Source organism: Lutra lutra, chromosome 3 (genome assembly GCF_902655055.1).
Source record: "Lutra lutra chromosome 3, mLutLut1.2, whole genome shotgun sequence".
Lineage (NCBI taxonomy): Eukaryota > Metazoa > Chordata > Mammalia > Carnivora > Mustelidae > Lutra > Lutra lutra.
Genome location: NC_062280.1, coordinates 125,631,079 through 125,656,316, shown reverse-complemented (window position 1 = coordinate 125,656,316; position 25,238 = coordinate 125,631,079). Strand labels below are relative to the sequence as shown.

Sequence of the window (25,238 nt, the reverse complement as noted above, 5' to 3'; positions counted from 1 at the left end):
GAGCTCCTCAGTAGAACAACGCCTATATCATACGTATAAAGTGAGTAGCAACAAGCTAAGGCATTAAAAAGAAACAAGAGCACACAACTTAAAATAAGTACGGGCGGATCTGAGGGCTGAGAGGAAGAAAAAGGGTAGTAACTGGCGAATGTCTGAGAGAAGGGAAATGTATAACAAGAACAGACAATGAGCAAGTGCCTGATGAGGGCTCTGAGTGTCCTCCTGATGGTGATGCATTGACCTCTGTGCCACTGGTCAGAGTGTAGTGTGAGGGCAAGTCGGGAAGAAGGGTGTTGCTGGTTGGCCCGGGACACCCTCTGACCCCGCCTCCTCCTCCACATGAAGGAGAGAGGACACTGAGCCAGGTGACGTTAGCGCATGGCATCCTTGAAACGATCTGCTCACCCTCACAACTACAGCCCTGTCTCCTTGGGTAAAATCCCAGACCCTGGGCTTTATTTATTTGTTGTATCAACCTTAAACCAGGATTGGAGTGATAGAAAGTTGGCTGAGGGCCAGGTCTACTGCAATGAAGACAGTGGTGAGTAACAGGATAGCTACTACTAGGAACGATCACTGCCCTTGGCCACCCACTTTCCAGCCAGCTTTTACTTTTTGCAGTTGCCATGTATGCCATATCTTGCACTTTCCAGAGCTTTCTTTGAAATTATCTCAATTGATCCTCATAGAAATCCCATAAAATAGACAAAGCAGGTACTATTCTCAATTTACAGATGGGGAAACAGACCCGAAGACATTAAATGATTTAATCAAGTTTACAGGGGAGAGTCTCATGTTTCACCCCGTTACCTGGACTTAGAATATCAGAATCACCTTGCACCCATCTCTGTCCATTCTGCATTGAGTAGGGCAGCACTTCCTGTAGATTGTTTCTACAAAGCGTCCATTTGCATTTTTTCCTCTCCACTTCCTTTCCCACCATCCAGATTTGGATCCTCAGCATTCCTTGCCTGAATTACAGCTAGTGACCTGGACTTCCAGATGCCTCTTTTCCCTCATTCCAGTCTACCCTGCATTCTCATTCTAGACTAAACTTCCTTAGACATTGCTTTCATTATGTCATTTCCCTGCTCAAAAATTTTTGTGAGCCTTTCTTTTCCTTCTGCCCTGAATAGAGACTCCTCAGCTAGGATTTCAAACCTCTCCTTAATCTGAACTCACCTTTTCCAGTCAACCACTCCAAATGCATGCTTTGTAAGTAAAAATGGCTAACAAGTCATCTATCAAATCAGCAGAGGTTTGTGTTTTCTATTTTTTTAGATGATCCCATAAGATAGTGTCTCAGCCTTGCCAGTAGACATGTTCACAGATATAATCCTTTTGGAAGGCATGTGGTTATAAGAATCAAGAGCTTTTGACCTAATAAATCTGCTTCTGGAAATCTCTTCTAAGGAAGTAATCTGAAATACAGAAAAATCTTTATGCTGAAAGATGTTAATTACACTGTGACTTAGAGTTATGAGCAGTTAAGTACAACCCTCCTATGGCCTTCTTCTGTGCTTAGAATAAAACCGCAAATCCTTACCATGGCCTGTGGTCATACGTGATCAAGCCCAACCAGTTCTCCTCTCTCCTGCTTGCTAACCAAAGTCGACATGGTCTTTTTACTGTCCCTTAAGTCCATTCCTGCCCCAGGGACTTTATAGTCCCTACTCCCTATGCCTTCAATGCCCTTTCAGATCTTCAAATAGTTCATTCTTCCCCATCTTTGAGGTCTCTACTCTGATGTCACCTTTTCAGAGAACATTCCCTAAGCACCCTCCATGCCCTGTGATCCCCTTACCCTGGTTTCGTTTCTTCATGGGTTTTGTTCCTTGAAATTGCTTATTTATAATTCTCCCAAACTAGAATTTAAGCCCTTTGTAGGCAAGCATTCATTTGACTTCTTTATTATTCTATCACCAGTTCTAGAATAGTGGCTAGTAAATGGTAGGAGCTAAAAAATATCATATGAATGAACAAAATGTGTTAAAAAATCCACTTTAGAAAGAATAAAGGGAAAATAGCTGGGAGAAAAAACTGTAGGTTTGTTTTAAATGTTCTTTATGCTTTGTAGAACAAGAATTCAATGCCCATTCATGTCAGTGGCAGGGCTGTTCTCTTGCTTGCCCTTCTCCCTGCACCTCTGATAATCCTTGGAACCTCGGCTCAAGGCCCACCTCCTCTATGATGCCTTCCTGAGTTTTCCTATTCCTTACAGATCTCCTTCCCATCCCAGGCTTTGCATTTAATTGGGTATGCCATGCTACATTTTTAAACTCTCATTCACGAAACACTTTCTGTTTGCTGGTGTGTGTGCATGTGTGTGCATGAAACACACACACACACAGAATATGTATGTATGTGTGTTTGGTAGGAATTCATTGTCCCTCCTTTCAGATAATGGGGTCTTAGCCTTCCCCCTCCCCTAAAGTCTAACATAGACTACTATCAGAGTCAATACTCGATAAATATTTGGTGGTAGTCCTTGGTGTTGAGGCTACTGGGTCTTCAAGCTGGGCTCTGAAAATTTTTGGTGCTCCTTCTATTACATGATGCTCAGTAGTAACCCTTTAGCTCAAATTTACAGAGCACTTAACCCTGTGTCCTAGGCTAGCCATTCGTGTTCCTGTATACTTGGCAGGACTTACTTGCATTTTCATCTTAAGGTTGGAGAAACTGAAACAGAAAGGTGAAGTAGTGCTCCTAGAGAGACAAAGCTGGAAGGGCTAAGACCTGGACTAAAACACCGCCTGAGCTCTTCCCCTCTCCAGCCAGTGAAGCAGGACTTCCTTTGGCCCCGAGGCCACAGATGTGTGTCCATGCAACTGTGGGCTCTCGGTCAAGTTACTTAACCTCCCCAGATCTGTTTCCACGTTTGTAAAACGGAGACCCTATGACCTTAAGGGGCGGTTGTCAATGTCAAGATTCAAAGTGTCCGTAGCAGCCTCACACGCAGCAGGCTGCGAGTCGATGGTGTCATCGTTAGGCACGCTGCCTCCTTGACATCTGCTCCGAAAGCAGAATCTGGCAGCCCCATCTCATTGCCCTCCACACAGTGAAGGGCCTGGGTCCTGTCTGCATCTCCAGAGCTGGGGTCTGAGCTCGGCTACGCGCACCAAGAGAAAACAAATAAGCAGCCCAGCCCAAGGTTACCTAGAGCTCGGATTTCCTCGTCTGAACGCATAATTATAGGAAGAGGGTTGGATTACAGAAGTAGCTGTTTTTGTGTGTTACCCAGGCCCACTAATGTAAACATCTCTCACCCCGCAGGAATTATTTTAGGACCAGGAAGCAGCACGCTGTTTATTGAAAGAGTCACAGAAGAGGATGAAGGGGTCTATCACTGCAAAGCCACCAACCAGAAGGGGTCCGTGGAAAGTTCCGCGTACCTCACTGTTCAAGGTAAACAGCTGTTGCAGAAAGCAACAAGAAACAGATCAGACGTCTATTTCCCTGTTTAACTTTCCACCTCCCGGTCTCCCGCTGCCTCCAGCCTGTTCCTTTCTCTGACCTCCTCGCCCCCTCCCCTGCGGCTCTGGGAAGTGACCCTCTGAGGGGAGAGGGGCTGGCAAGGCCTAAGGGGAAGACACTGGTGGGGCCACCCACCAACCCCCCCAGGGCCATCATTTGAACCCCATCCCTGCAGGGAAGTAGTTCCCAGAACAGACCATGCCACTGACCCACAGGGAACGACCGCAGTGGCCACGCTTGTGACAAAGAAATCCAGGAAAGCAGAGGGGTGTAGAGAGAGGGGAACACCCACACGTTGGAAACTTGTTCGTTCTTTTTCCTTTTCCAGTTCCCAAGAGTTAGACATATGCTGCTCTCCTGAATGTTTTCACAAACTGTTTTTTTTTTTTTTTTTTTTTTTTTAAAACACAGAGCAGGCTGCAAAATATCATCAGGGAGAAGCCACACATAAAAAACAGACCACATTTGAGAAAACTATTCCAAGTGCTTCCTCTTTATAGACCTCAGACAGTTTGTTGAGCAGCAACATCCAAAGCAAATCCGAGCCAGCGCTGTGGCCCTGGGGCTCCCACTTGGAAAGTAGTTCAGACCTCAATTTCGGTCCTCAGGTGCCAGGAATCATCCAAACCTCCCATGTAGAGTATCATAAAATATCAAATTGGCACCTCTTGAAATGTAAAGAGCTATGGCACGTTGAGGTTTTACATAAAAAGACACAATTTGTTCGGTAGCCTGTTTCCAAGGACTCCCCGGGAGACAACAGAATGCGCAAGTATGTGTTCCTGGCGGAGAAACGACATAGAAATCAGTTCTTCCGCCCTGGAAACTTGCACTGCTCGAAGAGTCTGACTCTGAGACTCCAGACTCCTTCAACACAGAGCATCAACCCCATTCTTTGCCAGGGAGACGATTTTAGAGAGCCTGCTGAAAAATCTAAAAACTGTACTTCCACAAATGTATCCTTTCAGAGAAAGTCGAGGGTAGCATTCCCCCAGTATTTAGAGTGATGGTCCTGTTTCTCTCCCAAAAGGTCCTATCTCTAAGAATTCTTTCAACTGGTCTGCTTACACACAGACAAAACAGTTAGTCATGGAAAAAACAATTATGAACATCTCTCTTTAACACCTCCTTCTTCAAAGGATTGTTGGTTTACCTTCTAACAAGGACTCTAGATGTGGCCCTCGGGGAGTCACTGAATCAGGCCAGGGCGGTTGCAGATCTGAGAGAAGGGCAAGGAGGTTCCGGATCCTCAGTTCAGAAGGCATTTTTCCCCCATATCCCCCAGAAGACACACAGAGCAGTTAGGAACCCCCAGACAGGAATGAGATGACTGATCTAAACCCGACAGCCAGGAAATGGCAGACATGCCTGAGAACTGGGTTCTTCAGACCCACTCCAGCCCCCATACCTGCCTTCCTTGTGGTCCATCCCCACGACCCTCATTCTTCTCTACCAGGGCATATGGGGCTGTGTCTGACCCAGCAACTAGGCAGCTTGGGACAGCTTGAGAGAAGCCCTTGCTTGAAGCAGGGATATTTCTGCAAGTTTGCAGCTCTCCACAAAGACTTTACTTCCTTTCCCTTCACCTTTTCTGCCAGACTAGTCTGGGGTTCTCAGAAACCAACTTGCTTCATGGCTTCTGCCCACAATCATGACCACCACCATCCTTCTATTTGCTCTAAGTCTAGCCTCCGGGAGTAGTCTCTCCTGCTGGGCTGTGTTTGCTGTCCAGGAGCAGAGCAGGACCCCCAGGCTGGACCAGACCCAGCGTGCTGGCCATCAGACCGCCTGACTCACCACTAACCCTCCTCCTGCCATGGCCAGTTTAGCAGTGGTCCTCCAGTCCGAACAGTGGACTCAGATACTCATTCTCCTGCCTGCCCTCCCACAGCATGACTTTTAGATCATCAGTCAGTACTTATTTTATCCTGCTTTTTATTATTCTTTGGGGATTGACATACCTCTCTTCCCGACTGAATTGTAGATGTTTTGAGACAGAACTGTGTCTCAACTGTCTTTGAATCCCTTAGCCGTGCCGCACACTTAGCAAGAGGCTACTTATTTAGTACCTTACTGTGCAGACACTGCTAGACAACTGGTATACCTAATCCCGTGAACTTGACAAGAACCCAAAGAAGTAACTAGTATTATCTTCAGTCTACAGATGGAAAATGGACACTCCAGAAGGGTTAAATGATTTACCTAAAGTCATACAACGAAGTCAGAGGGAAGGCTGGCCACGGTCCATGTCCTGTAACCTGTGGAGGGTCCACTCTTCCTCCATCCGTCCCACTCCCTGAGGTGCCGTAGGAACTTGTCCTTGAGGCCTTAGTGTAAATTTGAGCCTGCAGACTTTTTTAGTTATCCTGTCATTTGGTTTTCTCTCTACCTGGTTCTTATTTCCTACAGTGATTCCTTTTCCCACTAAATGCTTTTCTGAAGTCAGACAGCATGAAGAATTTGGCCGCCACTGATCATTTCTACACATTTCCATCAACCTGTGTCATTTGTTTCTGAGGAAAGGGGAGACCATTCTCACCTCAGTTGCCCATGTCGGCTGCCACTACGGACATCCTGACCCTGTCATCTCCTGACATCATCTCTCATCCTCCCGAACAGCCCACCTACTTCTCTCTCCTCCCACCCTCTTTCAGTTCTAGAGTGATTTTTTAAATGACTAATCTTATGACTCCTTACTTCCCTGCTTCAAATTGGCAGTGGTTGTGGATCGCCTCTCATCCTCATCCAGGCACACAAGGTCCTCCCTGGGCTCCTCCTGCAGCCTTGTGGCTTATCCCTCCCTTCACCCCTGAGCTCCCCAGCTGTGCAACTGCTCATGACCCCCTGAATGCACGCTGCCTCTCCTCTCATTTTCTGCCTACACACAGCACCTTCCTTTGGTCTCCACGGCCTTCCTTCTTCCCACCTCGTTCTCCCCCTTGGACAACCCTAGTCATCCTGACAACTCATCTTTGCTTGCTTCAGGTGTAGAGTAAAGGACCTCCTGCCTTCCCATCACTGTCCCCTCCGTACTCCCAGAGTACTTGATGTGAACGTTTAATGCAATGCTTACCACAGCTTACTCTTCACTCCTCTCTACCTGAGCATTCAATAAATGTATTTGCCGGATTGATCTACTTAGAAAACCACTGAATGTCTGAAAAAAGATGCATATTGATAGATTGTCTAGGGCAATAGAGATAAGCTAAATTCAATTTGTTCTTAACTCGACAACTTAGTTATACACCCGGGACTGTGCAGCATGTGGAACCTCAGTGTGCTTTCAAAACCTGGTTGGAGCAAATTAAGGTGCACATGAAACAATTAGAACCATATCAGTAGGGCGCCTGGGTAGCTCAGTGGGTTAAGCCACTGCCTTCGGCTCGGGTCATGATCTCAGGGTCCTGGGATCGAGTCCCGCGTTGGGCTCTCTGCTCGGCCTCTCTCTGCCCTCTCTCTCTCTCTGTCTACTTGTGATCTCTCTCTCTGTCAAATAAATAAATAAAATCTTTAAAAAAAAAAAAAAAGAACCATATCAGTAAGAATTTTAAGCTCCTTAAGGCACCTGGGTGGCTTAGTCGGTTAAGCCCCTGCCTCTTAGTTTCGGCTCAGGTCCTAATCTCATGGGTCATGGGATTGAGCCCCATGTCAGGCTCTGTGCTCAGCAGGAGTCTGCTTGGATATTCTCTCCCTCCACCCCTTCCCATGCACCCCCCCTTTTACTAAATAAATAAATCTTCAAAAATACAATTTAAGCTCCTCTTAAGGGTAAAGTAGAAACACTAGTTTATATGTGTGGCAGACCACACAGTGCTGCTGACAAGAGCTCAAGGAGTTCAGAGAGAAGAGAAAGGCCATGGGGGGCAAGCTGAGGTGTAAAGGAAGCCTCAGAGGCTGCTGGGTTGGCAAGGCAGAGGGGGGCAGTGAACTGCGAGACAACTGTGAGCCTTCTACGTTGATATCTCCCTTGGCAACAACAACATCAAGGTAATTTTAAATATTTCCTCTTGTCTAGCCACTGGCTCTTCTGAGAAACTGGTACTTTTGATTCATGACCTCTTTCCGCTCGTGTGGCACCAATCTCCAATAGCACTTGGAGAAATGCTATAGCTTGCAACGTGGTTCTTTCTTTTCGACTCGTTAATTGTCCTCAACTGCCATGCTTTTTGAGTTCTTCTGTCTGCTTTTTATAGTTTTTCTGCCTTCTTCCTGGCTCACTTTTGTAAGTTTTCCTCCCCTTGCTCTGGCCATGACAGCTGTATCCAACCTCTCTGCTTCAAAATTGTGGATAGCTGAGAAAACAGATTCCCTGATCTGTATTCATCAAACTGCCTGAACTACTGAAGCCATTCAGACGTCCATGCAGCCGTATTCCAATACGGTCACGATGAAGTAGCACAAGGAAATGAGGATGTTTAGTCTAAAAACTAAGGAGTGATATTATTGTTTTCCACAAATATTTGAGAAGCTTCAGACGGAGGGGACGTTTCACTCCTTCTCTGACACTCCGGAAGAGATAACCAGAACCAAGGAATGGAGATGGTGGTGAAATTTCAAGGAGGCAGGTGTCAGCTCCATTTTTGTTTCGGATAAGGAGATTTTTAAAAGTGGATCTTATTAGTTGGATGTGCTATCTTGAATGGATGTATTTGAAACTCATGGAAGAAAAACTGGGTCCTTAGATGCTCTTCCACTAGCAGGACGTGGCTAGTAATCTTATTAGTAAAATTGGATCCTTGCTCTCTGGTGGCTCTCACTCCGGTGGCCATGGAACATTCCCTAGCTTTTGACTTGATTTCCCAATATATGCATATAGACCCTTCACGCCGACCTATCTTGTCAGGTTGAGTTTAGGAAACGAAACCAAGCAAATGAGTTGTGTCTGTGGCTATGTTTAACAGATTTAAAGAGGTTCGTGAATTAGCCAGGAAGGAAACTGTCTGCTCTTTTTATTTCCCTTGAAAAAGGATTCTTATACTCATAGATAAAACAATGTGTTATTTTTGTATCTGAAAAGGATGAGTGGACTGTGGAGTCAGAGTGGCTTCTTTAAATAGTCACAGGTCTTGTTTGGTTTGGATTGCACAGGAGCACACGTGGAACTCTCAAAGGGGAAGCTCTAACGTTAAAAACAACAACACAAAACTGTTCGTAACCAAAATAATTTCTGAAATTGACATAGCGCTCAATAGTCCATGCGACTTAATGGAATGGTGTCAATGAAAGCGTGGCACATTCTCAACCAAGGACTTGAGATAAAGACCAAGAACTTTAAGATGGCAAGTCAGAACCACAATTATATATAAACACATTCTTCTAACAGATTTAGCCTTGCTATTGAAATACTATTTCAATAGCCTTTATAATTACACAAGAGAAAATATGACATTAAACCTTCTTTTGGGGATGACTGATGGGTATGGAAATCCTGGAAAACACAGGACTGCCTTAGGGTCCCACAGTCTAAATGCTTGGAGTGGTAGTAGAGGTGACATTTGTAAAATTATGCCGTGACAACTGAACATTAATGCATTTCAGGAAAGGACCCATAGAGCAGGAAACTTACACTGTGTTCCTTCATCAATTCAGAGTGTAAAAAATAGGAAAAGCCCCAAATTGTCTTGGGTATGCAGCCACTCCCTTGTATCCCCCTTGGCCAGGCCAGCTTTTGGGTTTCATTTCTTTCTGATGCTCCTCCAAGCCCAGAGGACCCTCCACATTAGCTCCTCTCTTCCTCAATTCTGCCCCAGATTCACTCCCCTGGCTCTCCTGGCACTGGGAAGGAAGTGATAAACTAATTCACGTATAGATGTTGGTGACTGATGTCACTCTTCTCCTGGGTGTTGGCAACTCAGAAAAGTTCCCAAGGAGAGACCAGCGCTGCCAATAGTGAGGTGAACTTGTTACTCACTAATTTCATGCAGGAGGGCTGGGGGATGGGATATGCATGCCTTTGTACTTCAAGTCTAAACAATGACATAAAGCTGGCCTTGATCAAGAATTCAAAAAATGGTGATGGAATTCAGTTCTAATAGCTTATGCTCACTGAACATGCATTAGTCTACTCAACTTCTGTGACAACCCAATGGGTTTTTTTTTCCTATGTGCAAGTCAGAATCTAAAGCACAGAAAGATCTAGGACTTTGTTGAGGGTTACAAAGCTAGGAGTGGCAGAGCGGAAAACTGGATCCATGTTGAACCATTCTGCCCTGCTGCCTCTCCGCTCTGAGAGAGCAGAGGACCCCCTATGAAGCCAGGTGCATCACCATCCCTGAGCTGTGGCCCCTGGGCCAATTATTTACCTTCTTGGTGCTTATCTGCCAAATAGACGTTAATGAAGGTATGCCCACCTTACGGGGTCGTAAGGATTATTAACACATTAAAACCGTATCTGGTCTATAATAGAAACTTTTTAAATATTAGCTAACATTATTGTTTGTTAATATGATAAACCATATGAACTTCAACAAAACTTTCTGTATTTTAGTTTTCCTACACTTAATCTGGGAGTTACCCAAATGGGGTTCCAAACCACGAAGTTCCTCTTTGTCCTAAGGACTTAGGTCAAAGGATTTAGCTTTACCAGCTTTAACCAAAACGTGTCCTAGACCTGATGGTGCATAATAGCAATTTTAAGTATCTTTCCCTAAAATTATTCTTAAAAACTTACTTCCAACTTAAATGAATACAGTATTTCTCTGTCCTTAAGAGGGGTTCCAAACCAGTATACAAAGATTCCCAAAAGGCTTAAAAAATAGTAGAAGAGGCAATTTGAATATTCCTGTGAGTCTTAGAGAAATTATGTGATAAGGTTAGCTGGATTATTGGTTATTGGATTTTAGATAAAAGGAGATAGCTCTGATTGACTGGTTCATATGGAAGATGAGGTCAAGGTGTATCTGATTCATTTGCTTTTCATCTATATATAAATATTTGTTGAGACTTCTACTGGACCAGTGTTGGAGATGCCAAATGAACACGAAACACACCCATCTCCTGATGTCTTCAGAATTCACTGGACAAGTAGCCCACATAAACTGTTACCTCAAATTAAAATAATGATCGCACCAGGGGCGCCTGGGTGGCTCAGTGGGTTAAGCCGCTGCCTTTGGCTCAGGTCATGATCTCAGCGTCCTGAGATCGAGCCCCACATTGGGCTCTCTGCTCAGCAGGGAGCCTGCTTCCTCCTCTCTCTCTGCCTGCCTCTCTGCCTACTTGTGATTTCTCTCTGTCAAATAAATAAATAAAAAATCTTAAAAAAAAAAAAATAATGATCGCACCAGAGAACACCACCTAAGCCACCCTGGCAGGTATGAGGCAAATTTCTCAGGGAAAACAGTTCTGTAGAAAACAATCGGTACTTGGCCGAAGTCTGAATAGTTTTAGAAAGAAGAGACAAACTGTGATATTTGCAGTAGGTTTGGATGAGAACCAAATTATCTTGTACTTGAAGTCCAAAAACTAATAAGAATTTAAAAAAAAAAAAAAAAAAGGAAAGGGAGTGCTAGGGTTGGGGGGAAACTTCAAAAGAATCACTCCCCCTGGGGTCACACATTTCTCCTGTGAGCTGAGGTGCTGTTGTTACCTCCACATGTGGAGGAAGATGGGGCCCTTGGTCTAAGACATGGCTGCTTGCTTCCTGCCCTTTCCTGGTGAAACTTGGGCTCATCTCAAGTCAAGGCAGGTCCCAGAGCCAGAGGCCCTTCTTTTGCATGGGGGGTTGTTCCTAACTCCTGGGGAGAACCCCCGGTTCCGTTGCGAGAGCTGAGTTTCTGGCTCTCCTGCTTGTTGATTTGGGCAGCCCGGGGCCACACAGTGCCACGTGTCAGGCTTGGCAGGATGCTGCCGCAACCCAGAGTCCAGCTTGGTGCCTCAGAGCAGGAAAGCCGGTCCCTGCAGTTGCAAGGGCTCTAGAGTAGGCATGTCACCCCTCAGGACTCAGTGCCTCCCCTGGGGGGCATCCGCCCTCCCTGTCCCAGGAGGCGTGGTCTGAAGCCTGAGAGGGTAGCTGACCTGGAAAGCTCTATGCAACAGGGTTAGTGGTCAGTAACTAAAAAGTAGAGTCACCCTAACTCTTCAGAGGGACCACATTCTTGTCACTCGCCCATATAAAAATAACCTTACCGCGTGCCCCGAAGCAGGCTTGCACACACCACCTAGGAGAGCAATGTCCTGGAGCCCCAGCGCTGGCGCCTAGTTAGTGTCAAGCCCCACCCACACTTCCTCTGGCCTCCGTTCCCCCTGCCACGGGCAGCTGGGCCATTTCACGGACTGAGCTCGTCAGCTGTCACCGGCCAGTTGAAGCTGGGTCTAGTCAGACCCGTGTGGGGAGGTTTGACCTCTGAGAAAACGTCCAAGAGCTGCGGAGATGCTGCTGACCTGAGTCAGTCTCCTCAACATAGGACTCTCCTAATGGTTACTTTCCAAATAAAGCAAATAGGACAGAGTAAGCGAGCGAGCGAGCAAGCGAGCACAGAGACTACATGATATCCTGTTAAATTCCTAGTCTAGTTTTCAGTAAGCAGGGATAGAATGCGAAGGAGATCTTTCCCCTGTCATAAATGTTCGTCTTGAAGATGTTTTTTCATAAGTTGATTCTTTAAATGTATAAGTGCACACAAACCCATTTGGTCCCACCAAAAGGAATCTTGCCTGAGTAAGGGCTGTGGAATTACTTTGGGGGTCAACTTCCTGCCCCGTGGAATGCAGTGGGAACATTCCCACGATGGGAGGGGCCTCTCCCAGGGCATTCCAGCCGGGAGGCTCTGCAGAGGTTTAATGCAGACAGTATCGTGTCCCAAGATGCTATCAGCATCTCCAACAGCCAAAGGCCAGGATGGCCTGAGCAGGTCACAACAAGATTCCACAGAACTTATTTGCAGCATAAGCAGAGAAGACTGTGAGTGTGAGTGTGTGTGTGTGTGTGTGTGTGTGTGTGTGTGTGTGTGTGTGTGTGAATACAACAGGGAAGCCTCAGACCTTTCACATGGGAGAGGAAAGCCAACCTTCTATTAACTAGAGCTTACCATATTCCCATCAAGGGGATGCATACTGAGAGAAAAACTTATCATCCTTCGAAACTTCAAGAAAGCTGTTCTCAGACCCATGAGGGTCACGGAAACAGCCACAAGCTAATAAAGCAGCAAATGAAGCCAAACTCATCCATTCACTCACCCACTAAACTCAGGATGCCGACTCAGGGCCAGGCACGCTTCCAAACACCAGAGACAGAGCGGTGAACAGAACCACAATCCTGCTGTCCGCTGCTCCGCTCGAGACTTTGAACCTGTTCACCTGTCAGAGGTCAATGCCAGCCTGTGAACTCTAGACCATACCTTTCATCTACCACCCTATGCCAGCATCGAGAACAGAGCCCGCAACACAGGTGGTGTTCCATGTGTTTATTAGATTAATGCCCATCAACAGGAATTTGACCCTGAACCCTTTAAAAGCTTCATGAAACTCTCTGGTGACAAAGCCCGTCATAAGTTACCCGCTCACTCACCCAGGCGGAGGAGCAGAGACATAAAGATGAGGGGGATGCGGCCGCAGCCCCCGGCAGCCTACATTCTGGTAGAGAAACAGCAAGGGCCGAAGCACGGCCATGCTGAAGGGCTGGCCGATCTAAGAAACTCCAAGGATTTTGAGGTGATTGGAGCCCATGGGAGGATGGCAGGAGATGAAGGTGAAGGGACAGGCAGGGTTGGGCACAAAGGAACCAAAGATTTGGATTTTTCTTCTGCCAGCCACAGGGACAGAGGTGGGGAGGGATGGCGTCTCGACAGAGGCAAGGTCACACTGGCTCAGCGAGGAGAGCCCTGGGGGGAGTCAAGGCTGGTCAGGAAGGTAGTGCTGTGGTCCAGATGACAGCTGGCGGGGACTCGAGGTAGGTGGTGAGAGCCCGGCAGGACAGGGCCATGGGAGGAGAAGGGGCGGGCCTTTGTGTTGCACTAGATGGAGAGAAAATGAGCTTTTCCCCTCTAGACAAAAAGACCCACTGCGGCAGGGACTGCAGCCTGCAGGAAGCACGTGGGTGAGAGGGAAGGACACCGCCACTCCGCTTTCTAGCTTGTGCACTTGCTGCTCTTCAGAGAAACTTCCCTGGCTCCAACTGCCGGCTCACAGCACGTAGTTTAAACCCTTCCACACAGACGCTCGACCTCTTTGTGGTCAGGTCCCGGCCTGGCCTTAGACTGCCATGGGCACCCCATCATCTCCCAGCTCTGGTCCCCACTCCTGCTGTCCCCTCTGCCTCCATGCCCTCCCCCCGCCTCATCTCTGTAGGCCACCATCCATTTCAAAGGTCACCTCTTTCAAAAATCATTAGGTTCCCTCAACCCTCCTTTCTTTATATTTGCCTTATGTCTCCGTTAGGCTGGGAGCGAGTGCCCGGAGTGTGACTGCTTTCTCTCGCTCATCTTCCCATCACCTCTGGACTGACAGTCACCTGCAGTAGGATTCAGTATCTTCTTTCTGAGTTGAAACAAAGAACCCACAAGATGTAGCGCTTTGTGTAGGAGATGGGAATGTTATTGCTACCTGCTTCGTAAGGGGGTTCTGAGGGCTGGCCGCATATTGAGGGCGCAATGATGCCATTCATACCATTTTTAAAAAAAGATTTCATTTTTGAGAGGGACAGTGACAGAGCATGAGCAGAGGGAGGCAGAGGGAGAGGGAGAAGCAGACTCCCCACTGAACAGGGAGCCCAACCCAGGGCTCAGTCCCAGAACTCCAGGATCATGACCTGAGCCAAAGGCAGAGGCTTAACCGACCAAGTCCCCCAGGTGCCCCCACATCATTATTTCTAAAGAGAGTAAGCTCCATTTGTTCTTCCCCAGCTTAATACGAGGGCTCTGTCTCCTTATAATGAGGTTAAAGGATAAAGCATTACTTTAGAATTCTCCAGAAATTGTCCCCTGGAGTCTGTAAGGAGGGAACCACTCTTCCGGCCCCCTGGGGATATTCCTTTCCAAATCCCGAAGATCCTCCTCTCTGGAGGCTTCTCCTGAATGCTTTGGGTGGAGGAGGAACTGATCAGCTTTTGACTCTGGGAAATGAGGCGATTGGGAAGGACCCCCTTGGCATCCCAGCCCCTGCAGGCCAGCTGCCGCAGCGAAGGTCAGAAATGGAGCCCCAAGTGGGGAGCCGGAGGTGGGCAGCCTGGCCCGACTGTTCAAAAAGAAGCGAGCACGCAATTGTGACAGTCCTTGAGTTTTGTTTTTATTTTTAAAATCAAAGTAGAAGAACTTTGTGAGTCCCAAAGGAGCGCTTTTATGTCATTTTTATTTTTATTTTTTTTCCCTTTTCTTTAGAATTTCCTCTAAAACCCACTGGGGAGATTTCACGTATTCCAGATTTAGCCCTTGAATGGGCTTTTGTTCCTGCCTTCATTTTTTCCTTTTTAAAAATTTCTCCTCTGATTGTTAATTAGCTATTTCTGGGATTATAGAGTCTGTAAACTCAACTGCAGAATTTCTGGAAAGCCTTTTCATTTCTGCAGTAAGATCATGTATTCTGCTTGACTCCGAAGGTAAGAGAAGACCTGTTGCAGGCCAACTCTTACGCCAGCAGGCTGGGTTCACCATGACGAACCGTTTAGGGGCACTATTCCTGTTTCCTAGCATCACAAAGACTCAAAGTTGGACGATGCCTTTTGAGGGTCATCCTGATGGTTTTCTCTCTCCAGGGACCTCAGACAAATCTAACCTGGAGCTCATCACTCTGACGTGTACCTGCGTGGCTGCGACCCTCTTCTGGCTCCTGTTGACGCTCTTCATCCGAAAACTGAAAAGGGTAAGAACATCGCAGATGAAGTTCTAGGCTTCTTTTTACATGATGTTCTAAAATGCTAGCCTCACGTCTAGAGCACACACAAAGCCGGTGTCAGACTCCAGTCCCCTTCTCCCTGGCTTCTGATTCTGGTCTGGGGAACACCAAACATGAGTCATTAAAATGCCTCTCAACCATCAAGGGGAATATTCAAACCAAAACCTAGAGCAATGAACAGAGGTCTATTTCCCAGAAACAGAAGGGATGTTTTTGATGTAAAAATAGGTCATAAAATCTTTAAAGTCAGCCTAAGACCTGCAAGTCTTCTTATTCTCCGCCGAGAAATGAAAAAGCAAAAGCAAAATAGAGACCCACCTCTGACTTACGTCTCATAACATTATGGGAGGGCACACAGAGCACGGTGGTTCCGGTGGTTCCGTACGGAACCCTCCTCTGAGCCCCACCACACAACTACATTCTTTGCTGCAAGGTTCAGCCTGAACGCAAGACATCAGCTCTCCATCATTAGGCCTGCAGCCCCCCTTGCTTCTCTGCAGTTCCAGGGAGGAGAGCCAGCTGCACTCATCCATTCATTCATGCCTCCAACATGTATGCGCCTGCTCCATACGGAACATTAGGCTGTCGCGTGACAGTGGAGAGGACATGCAGAGGGTACAGTCGGAGAGGAGCCTGGCTTTCACCAGTTACACACACAAACATGAACCTGCCACTGGAGGCAAGCTGGCTGAACGTTATCCTGTAAGGGGGCAGTCGGGCGAGAAGGGAGGGAAAAGTGCTTCAGGCAGAGGGAGAGCCCATGTGAGGCTGGGGCAGGACAGGGACACTTCAGGAACCAGAGCCTGACAGAGGCCAGTGTGACTGCCGTGGAGAGAACAAGGTAGGAGGTGAGCTGGGAGAGGAGAGGAGGCAGGGGCTGGCCACACAGCGCCTTGCTGGCTGAGGTAAGAAATTCAGTGTCTGTTCTGGGAGTAAAAGAAAGCCTGGGGGCCTGGGGGCGGGGACCAGTATTGTTACGCAAAGGGAGGCAATCTTCAGTGAAAGAGAGCTGTGTCTAGGAGGAGAATTTTGGCTTCAGCAAGAATGGACCAGAGGCAAGTGTACGTAGAACCCACCAGAAGACTTTCTAGTAGCCCAAGTGAGAAATGGTGGTATCTCTTAGTCTAAGTGATTAAAATTCAAGACATATTTAGCAGGTAAAATCAACAGGACTTGAAAAGTGTCAAGGAGGCCTCCTCCATTTCTAGAGATTTCTTAGCCCTCATTATCATGTCGGGTCTTATGATGAGCTCTTCATGGACTATCTCAATTAATCCTTCCAAAAATGCAAGGAAGTAGATGTGTTAGCATTCCTACTATAGAGGGAAAGAGAGGTTCAGAGAGGTAAAATAACCTGTCCAAAGTCATAAAGCTAGCTAGAGTTGGAGTGGAGCGTTGAACCCAGGTTGTGTGACCTTAGGCTTAGTAACCAAACCAATGAGGTGTCCTTTATGGGGTTGGTATGAGAGGCGAGGCTCAGCGGGCATCCTCTGTGATAATATGTAACATCAGGCATGGGCTGTGTGGAACGACTGGTTTTGAGATGTGACAGTGAAGGCCACTGCTCTAGAACAGCACAGAGGCCACACCACCCGCATTTTAAAAGGGAAGACAGAGCATGGAGGGAAGTAGGTCTAACACAAGCAAAGCTTGCCAAATCTAGAAGGGAGGTCCAAAGCCTACGAAAGAGGGAGGGGGAGAAAAAACATTAGAGAAAATGAAGTTCAGAGAAAGAGTTTGAAGGCTGTGGCAGAAAGGAAAGGAACAGAAAAACGCAGCCCACCCTCCTCCTCCCCATGGTCCAGAGGAGGGAAGGAACACCCAGGAGCAGAGCGGAAATAAGGCTGGAACAGTGAACCGGGATATTGAAGGTGGCCCTAGAACTTCTAAAAATTTGAAATCTTGATGTCAATAAGAAAGGAGGAGAACAAGCGATTATTCTCTCCAAAAGAGAATCCTTAGAGAATTTGATGAATTGTGGGAGGCAAAGAGATACAGGTCCTCAAAAACTATTTCCATGTGGTTTCTGTAACCGCAAGTGAATTCCTCATTGATAGGGACTGGATGCTATCCTTTTACCCCCACACTGCACAGGCCAGCGTTAGGATGAGAGCTAACATTGATGGATGCTTCCTGTGTCCCAGGCCCAGTTCTAACAGCTTGACATGGATGGTTTCATGCAATATTCACCACAGCCCTAGGAGATAAGCACTGTCATTATCATTATTCCGCAGATAAGGACACCAGGTTTAGAAAGGTTAAGCCACTTGCCGAGGTTAGGTGCGGGTCCAGAGCTGATCTGTGACTCGGAGCCTGGCAGCCAGCAGCCTCAGTGCCTGTGCCCTGAAGCACTTCGCTGTGTAGCTTCCAAGCCAAACACCTGGTAGCTGCTCAGTGTTAATGTCAATCAGAAGAATAAATATTTGTCAACTAAGATTCTACTCTCCAACTCTCCTCGAGCCCTTACTTGAGGCTTGTCTGGTGTTTCCTCTCATCTGCCTTATTGAGATAAACCATAAAATTCCATAGGGGGACTGTCTTTCATTGCCTGATCCCCTGTCTCTCTCAACACCTCCACAAGCTTCCCCACGTGTGCTCCCGAAACTGACACGTTCCTTGCTAGGCTTCCCCTAGCCTGTGCGCTTTGAAGATTGGAGGTTGTTTCTCATGGCCTTGCCTATAATGGACATCGAAAAGCATAGTCATAAAACCTGCCCGGTGTCTCCTTCAGTGCACACCCATGACCCTGGAAGAGGAATTGTATTCCTTCCCAGTCTTCTAGACTCCCTCGAGTGTCCAATGGACTGGCCCTCCCAGATTAGCACCAGCGGCAAATGTAGCTCGGGACCAATGTGCTCTGTGTCTTTCTCTGGTTTCCACTTCCCGTGGAGGCCAGGCCGATCTTTCTGCTTCGAGCTATTTGTCACACATTTCAGTGATAATTTCTGGGAGAAGGAGACCGATTGCAAGTGATGGATGAGGTGAGCTGTGACAGCCCAGAACAGGGTGAGTAAGAGCTGAAGAATGCAGGCGAGCGTGAAATGGTGTGTGTGGAGAGGGTGACTTCTCTCCTGAACTCGGGTCCTGCCTAGGGAAGGGCGACGCAAGAGGCTTCCAAAACTCATCGAAATGAAGCTGATGTAACTTCCAGGCAAGACTTTCCAAAACCCACTTTGTATGTGTAAGCAGCCTTCTTCCCCTCCGCCCCTCAACTGCCCATAGAAATGCCAACGTCACATCTACATCCGAATTAACCAGCAACACAACTATTAATATGAATCTAAGACACTAAATGTAAATCCAGTTATCTATGCTCTGAAATAAAAGATCTTATCTGGCCTTGTTGTCCATTACCAAGATAACATAAGCACCTGAAGGCAGATGCTCACCTTACTTATTTGACAATCCCACTAATGGCCAAAGAGCTCAGGACACAGCTGTGTTTTCTTTTGTTTTTTGTTTTAAAGATGCATTTATTTATCTATTTGACAGATCACAAGTAAGCAGAGAGACAGGCAGAGAGAGATAGGAAGGGAAGCAGGCTCCCCACTGAACAGAGAGCCAGACGTGGGGCTCAATCCCAGGACCCCAGGACCACCACCGGAGCTGAAGGCAGAGGCTCCAACCCACACAGCCACCCAGGTGCCCCACAGCTGTGTTTTAAGTCCCATGCCCTATAGGCTCCTGGGGCGTTGAAATAATCTATTTCTTATTGAAGGTTAATCTTACTCTGTTCTCACCGAGGGACCCCACAGTGTTTCTGCAGGTAGCTGCAGGAACCAAGGAGCCAGGCCTTCTGCGTATATTTAAATACTCCGCATGAAATATGCATCTCAGCCATCCTGAGCTCCAGGGTTCACTTCGCCACCTCTGACCTTTCTTGCAAATGCGGAAAAGCCATAGTGACGCTTCTCACTGTTGGCCTGCCTTGTGACGTATATCCCTGCTAGTACAGAATGGCCATGGAAAGTTATTTTCGGTCAGTCATTTGGAATGATATTATAAAAATGCTTTGCATGTTTTGGAGAAGGAGTATCATCGGATCATTGTCTGAGAACAAGCAACAAGGTCTCCAGAGAATCTGGGTGCATACTATCGGAGACAGTATGGACGAACCAGCCTACAGAGATGTGGCATGAGAAGAGCGAGGGGCTGTTTAATGGGAAGTGTGTCCTTCTGACGTGTATGCAGAGGAGTACTTTCTGTACCCAACCACACGGTTTTGACCGAATGGACCAAAATAGCAGCACATGTTTTTTAAGGGTTTTTTAAGCTGTTTCCTTGTTGGTGACTTTGAGATCTCTTTCCTTCCCAGTCTTCTTCTGAAATAAAAACAGACTACCTATCGATCATAATGGACCCAGATGAAGTTCCCCTGGACGAGCAGTGCGAGCGGCTCCCTTATGATGCCAGCAAATGGGAGTTTGCCCGGGAGAGACTGAAACTGGGTAATGTATCAGCAGATCCCTAAACCCACACCAAGCACCTACTGCATACAACACACTGTGCTCCGAGGGCTCCAAAAGTAAAACAGACTCGGGATTCTCCCCTCCAGCTGCTCACAGACTAGCAAGGGAGATGGGCACAGAGGGAAATAATTCTAACAGTATGCTGGGTGCCAGTACAAGGGGACCAGAGAGGGGAATGCCAGGGTGGCTCAGTTGGTTAAGCATCTGCCTTGGGCTCAAGTCATGATCCCGGGGTCCTGGGATCGAGCCCCACATCAGGCTCCCTGCTCAGCAGGAAGCCTGCTTCTCCCTCTCCCACTCCCCCTGCTTGTGCTCTCTGACAAATTATAAATCAATCAAAATTTTAATTTTAAATAAAAAACTTTTTTAAAAAAGGGGAAGACCGGGGCCCCCACTTATTCTCGCCACAGTTTCTAAGCACCTCCTCTGAGCAGCAGACACCCGTCTAAGCCATGAGGCTACGCAGGTGTCTGAGTGCCATCCCTCCAAAGATGAAGGAGATCGCCACAGAAGGAGATAAGTGAAGGGCACGGATAGTTTCACCACGGGGCTTTTAAGTACAGGCACTCCTAAACAGGGACATTTTTGAGGACATAGAAATTTGTGACCTAGAATACAATTCAAGATGGCAAGGAACAAACAGCACAACCAAACATGTGGTCAGAGCGTCAGCGCCCCTTCAAGGCTGTGGACCACACAGACCTGTAGGCACAAATCCACAGATTCTATACGCTCCATTTCTGTGGGTGTTCAAAACGTTCAGACAGAGAAGAAAGCCCCAGGGGTCATTTAAGTTTCATTTCTGAAGAGCAAGGATGGTTGTTGCCCCATAAACATCAGGCAACCATGCTTTCCTCCAGCTCAGACATCACAATGCAAATTAATCTCCAGCCTGGGGTAGCACAAAACAAAAGGAGCCTCGGTGACTCTTGCCCAAAATATTTGGACTGTGGCTTCTGAAAAACTTCTACTCACTCCTGTGTATGCCAGAATCATTAATAGTTGGAACCGACAAGAGATCATGGATCCAGTGTCCTGGATCTTGTCAGGAAAGAGCCCGTCATTCCAAATTCGACGCCTCGCCTCCCCCAACAGGCAGACTATATTGGAGTGGGGGGTCTGAGGGGACGGTGAGGGAGAAATGGTTCTTATAATTGTTCTCTTGGGCCTTGAAATGACTCTGCTTACGTTTCTTCTTACATGAGAAAGAATACTTGGCCCCAAGAGTACGTTCTGTTTGGCTTGGGGAAGAAAATTGGAAATCAGTAACAAGCTGGAGAGACAGGCAAAAGCCAGCAATGGCTGCTGACGGGGAAAAAAAAAAAATCAACTAAATTTAGAGTAGTTAAGGGCAGGTGGTACACTAGATGAGTTCCTTCTGCAAGTCTAAATTATATGGCGGCTAGCCCAGCCCCTCCATGACCTTGGCAGAGAACTGGGATAATTTTCCCATAACCATAAGCCATTCTCAGGCCACATTGCTTTCCAGAGCTATTAGTCACAATCAAACATGCCTCTTCCCATATAGGACATATGAGCTTTTTGTCCTATCTCTTCACTCCTTCACCTAGTGTCCCTGTGCTCCCTATCACACTGAGGGACACTGCTAATCCTTCCACCAGATTTCCTGTGGGGCCTCCGTGGGTTTAGATAATCCCATTTCAGGAGGTTCTCCTTGTGGAAGATCTGTCTTATGGTTCTTTCCCTTCCTGGACTTGCCAGATGTTATGATTTGGCTCATGTGCTTGTGAGTGTCTTTGATGGGTGAGAGAATGGGTAAGAGTCAGCTCACTCTGTCTTTCAGTGCAGAGCCTGGCTGTAAGGGCTAGAGGAATGCAACTCCTACTAGCATGGGAGCCCAAGATTTGGGGGGCGGGGGGGGTTTGAGCCAAATAAATGACAGAAAGTAATCTGAAATAATGTCTGGCAATTGAAAGTAACCAAGATTATGTCTGGATGGATGGAGAGAAAAAGCTAGTTTGATGGGCAGAGTTACAATGGGGCTATAAATACCCAGAAAAGCACACTGTGTAGGGAAATACACAGACAAGTGGCATCCAATTTCAGCTTTTTGTACTCTGTTGGTTCCTATTAGCAGCCCTGTTGAGAGAAGTTGGAATTTATAGTACCTGATAGATGGATACAGTAGGAGTTCAGGTCAAAAGTGTTGCTCCCATTGAAAGTCCTACAATCCAGGAAGAAAAGGAATCTGTTTTGTTAGTGCTTCCTCACTAAACCTAAGGGAGATGTCAGCTCTTGTAAATGTATCACAGAAGCTGGGATAATGTCGGACAACACAGCTTTCTATTGCAAAATAAAGTCAGAATTACCTAACCTAGGAAACAACATGGGGAACAGGGAATTCGCAAGCAGACAGCGCCTGGGCTGGCATTGCCTCTTAGAAGGCCAGCTCTGCACATCAGTGCTGCTGGGCACTGTCCTTGGAGTGTCCCAGGGACCCTGGCCAGTCAAGGACATTCTTGAAGGAGATTCCAATAGCCTTTCATTGTATGGCCATGACCTAGCACTTTAACGAACCAGTCAGTGGCATGTAGGTAACACCAAGGAGGATTTTAAGGGAAAAGAAGGATCAGGCAAGGTCAAGCCCAGGGTCACTGGGCTCTCCTGAAACTGGAACAGTGGGTCTGGTCTGCCAAAGGATTCCAATGCATCAGATGATTAAAGAGCCCATAATAGCTTCATGCTGTTTTATGAGGCAGCAGTCTGCTTCCAAGAGAATAGATGAAAAGGCTGAGGGAAGCCAAGTGAGAACAAGCTTATTCTCATTGACAGAAGCAAAATCCCCAAACACTAGTTAAAATCAAGTGTGTTGTGCTGACAAAGAAGGGAATGTGTAGGGGCTGAGGGAAGAGGATTCTGCCTGCCCCCAAACAAAGCAAGAGTCTCCGTGGTATGTGGAGAGGTGTCCTAAGATCGAGATCATTACCGGGTTGTCAGGCTGGGGACACTTTACCTACCTGGCACTGCAGAAGGAAAATGTTCTTTCACCCCAAATAAGTAAGGAATGAACCTCCAACAAAATGCCCTGATCTTCACAAGTCTGCTTGTGTTCTTTCCACACGTGATTTCCACACTCACTACCTGCTGGGTCCGCCCAAAGCACTTTTATTTAAACCTAGAGTCCCCATTCTGGTCTGTTTCATGGACAGTTTTATCCGAAGGGGGAAACAGAGCCCGTATCCCTGTCCATGGTGCCCACTCTGGGAGGAATGACCTTTATCAGTCACTACCTGTCCTTTTGAGAAAAAGCATGTGATGTCACCAGTGTTCCCTCCTAATGAAGAGGGAGTCCCCAGGAAGCAGATAAGAAGAGACAGCTACAAAGAGACTCTCATGATCACATTAATAATTGAATTTTTCCTGTGTCCTGACTGGATGCCTGGGATGGTTGGTAGTGAGGGGACAATACTAAGCCGAGCCAGGGTGACATCATCTTTGTTACTGAGTCATTGCGCAGACAAGTATAAAGTTGTAATTTGATAAGGAAGCAGGAAAGCTTCATTATCAGCTTTGCAAGAATCTTGAAAACAAACAAACAGAAACCTATGTCTTTGCGGGGAAGAGACGGGAATATAAGGGAGGGAGGGAGGAAGGAAGGTAGGTTGGTTGGTTAACTCATTGAAGATCCCTTATCAGGACAGTCTGAGAAAGAGGACTAGGCTGAGAGAGGAGGGGTGGTGTGGAATTAACACTCTTAACTACCAGGATTTACTTTTGACCAGAGGCACTGTGTTGGCCGCTTTTCCCGTCAGAAGAACCCAGCCTGAGTGACTTCTGTGGCTCACTCTTCCTTTTGCCACATCATGCTTGAGGTGCATTATTTCTCTCGGTTCTATTTGGCTACCCATGTCCTGATGTAAAAAAGGACCTGAGGTTTTCCAGGGTTGGGGGAATGCCCTCTTCACAGAGCATCACCTTCACGGTCTCCAACCCAAGGGTTCCTCTAGATACCCGTAACTGTATGAGACTTGCTGTGAGTGTCTCACAAGTTCCCAAATTGCTACTCTTACTTCTGCATGAAGGCCCCGAGGTCACTTCTGGGAAGAGTCAGACGTGGTTATCTCTCCCTCCCAGTCACATGGTCTCATGCGAGGACAAGGAAAGAAACATGGTGACAGTGGTCACAGAACATTGACAGGGGGCATGAAAGACATCTGACTTTGTTATGACATTTGGCAACCATGTCTCTGTGGCTGAAACAAATTACTACAAGGAGTTCCTAGGTTCAAGTGCTGTGCCCTGGAGATGTGGGCATCATGTAAGGGCACGTTAGGATAGCTGGGAGTATGTTGCCTCAAAGGAAGGCTGAGAAATTATTTAGCGACTTTTGTGTAGCTATGGGGTGTTATTAGAACCGACAGTAGTGAGTATCATTCTGTTTCTTCCTTTCTGTTGAAAACAGATCAGAAAGAGGGGCATGTGCGCGGTTCAGTTGGTTAAGCATCTGCCTTCTGCTCAGGTCACGATCCCAGGGTCCTGGGATCGAGCCCCACATCTGGCTCCCTGCTCAGCGGGGAGCCTGCTTCTCCTCTCTCTGCCCCTCGCCTCTCTAGTGCATTCTCTTTCTCCCCCTCTCTCAAATAAATCAATAAAATCTTAAAAGAAAACAGCTCAGAAGAAATCACCTTAAGAGGCAAGAAAAGTGGCTTAGGTTAAACAAAGGGAAGTCTTGGTTGTCATGTTGTTAAACAATGGAAGAGACTCCCCAGGAGGATTTGGTGAAGAGGAAACTGGTCACCCACCCACAGCAAATGCCTTTCAGGGGCCCAGCCTAGCTGCAAGGGACAAAGGCCCCTCAGAATCCCAGTGAAGAAGTGGAAGGAAGATATCCAGAAACATGTCCCTTACTTTGGCTCTTTGGGGCTGAGCTTATTGGGGATTCCATTCAAAGTCTACATGGCTCACACACACACAGAGGACACCAGGCACTCTCTTCCTGAACAAGACTTAACCTCACCCTGCTGACTTGGCAAACAAATGAATGCCTTCTTTTCGTTGCAGGCAAGTCCCTTGGAAGAGGGGCTTTTGGAAAAGTGGTTCAAGCTTCTGCATTTGGCATTAAGAAGTCACCCACGTGCCGGACTGTGGCTGTGAAAATGCTGAAAGGTATGGGGGCCATAGCTTGGCTTTCAGCAGAGTGGTTGCATTCCTAAAACCCTAGTGCAAGCTCGATAGGACCTAGAACAGACGTGGCTATTTCTAGCCATGTAAATGGTCTTCCGCTGCTGGAAGCAGGCTTGGATTCAGGAGTTTTAGATCGGGCCAGTGAGAGCTCAGAATAAACGTTATAAATGAAACCACCCAGCACTGTCCACGGGAAAACGATTTCTGTCACCTCAAAGATCTTTCTCGTCTCCCATTGTGGCCTCTAAACTACCAGGGACCCAAGCTCACTGCAACCACAGGTTCAGAGTTTTGGAATGATCCATTATGACCTTATAATGGGAA

At 47.1% G+C, this 25,238-nt stretch overlaps 1 protein-coding gene across 1 annotated transcript in view; it reads left to right on the top strand.

Annotated features, from left to right (window-relative positions):
- Positions 1-25,238, top strand: part of FLT1 (fms related receptor tyrosine kinase 1) — a 177,591-nt gene that overhangs the window by 123,814 nt on the left and 28,539 nt on the right. Inside the window, exons 15-18 of the mRNA XM_047723031.1 lie at positions 3,274-3,405; positions 15,161-15,267; positions 19,616-19,748; positions 24,792-24,896. Coding sequence (XP_047578987.1) covers positions 3,274-3,405; positions 15,161-15,267; positions 19,616-19,748; positions 24,792-24,896 — 477 coding nt within the window. The remainder of the gene's footprint in view (positions 1-3,273; positions 3,406-15,160; positions 15,268-19,615; positions 19,749-24,791; positions 24,897-25,238) is intronic.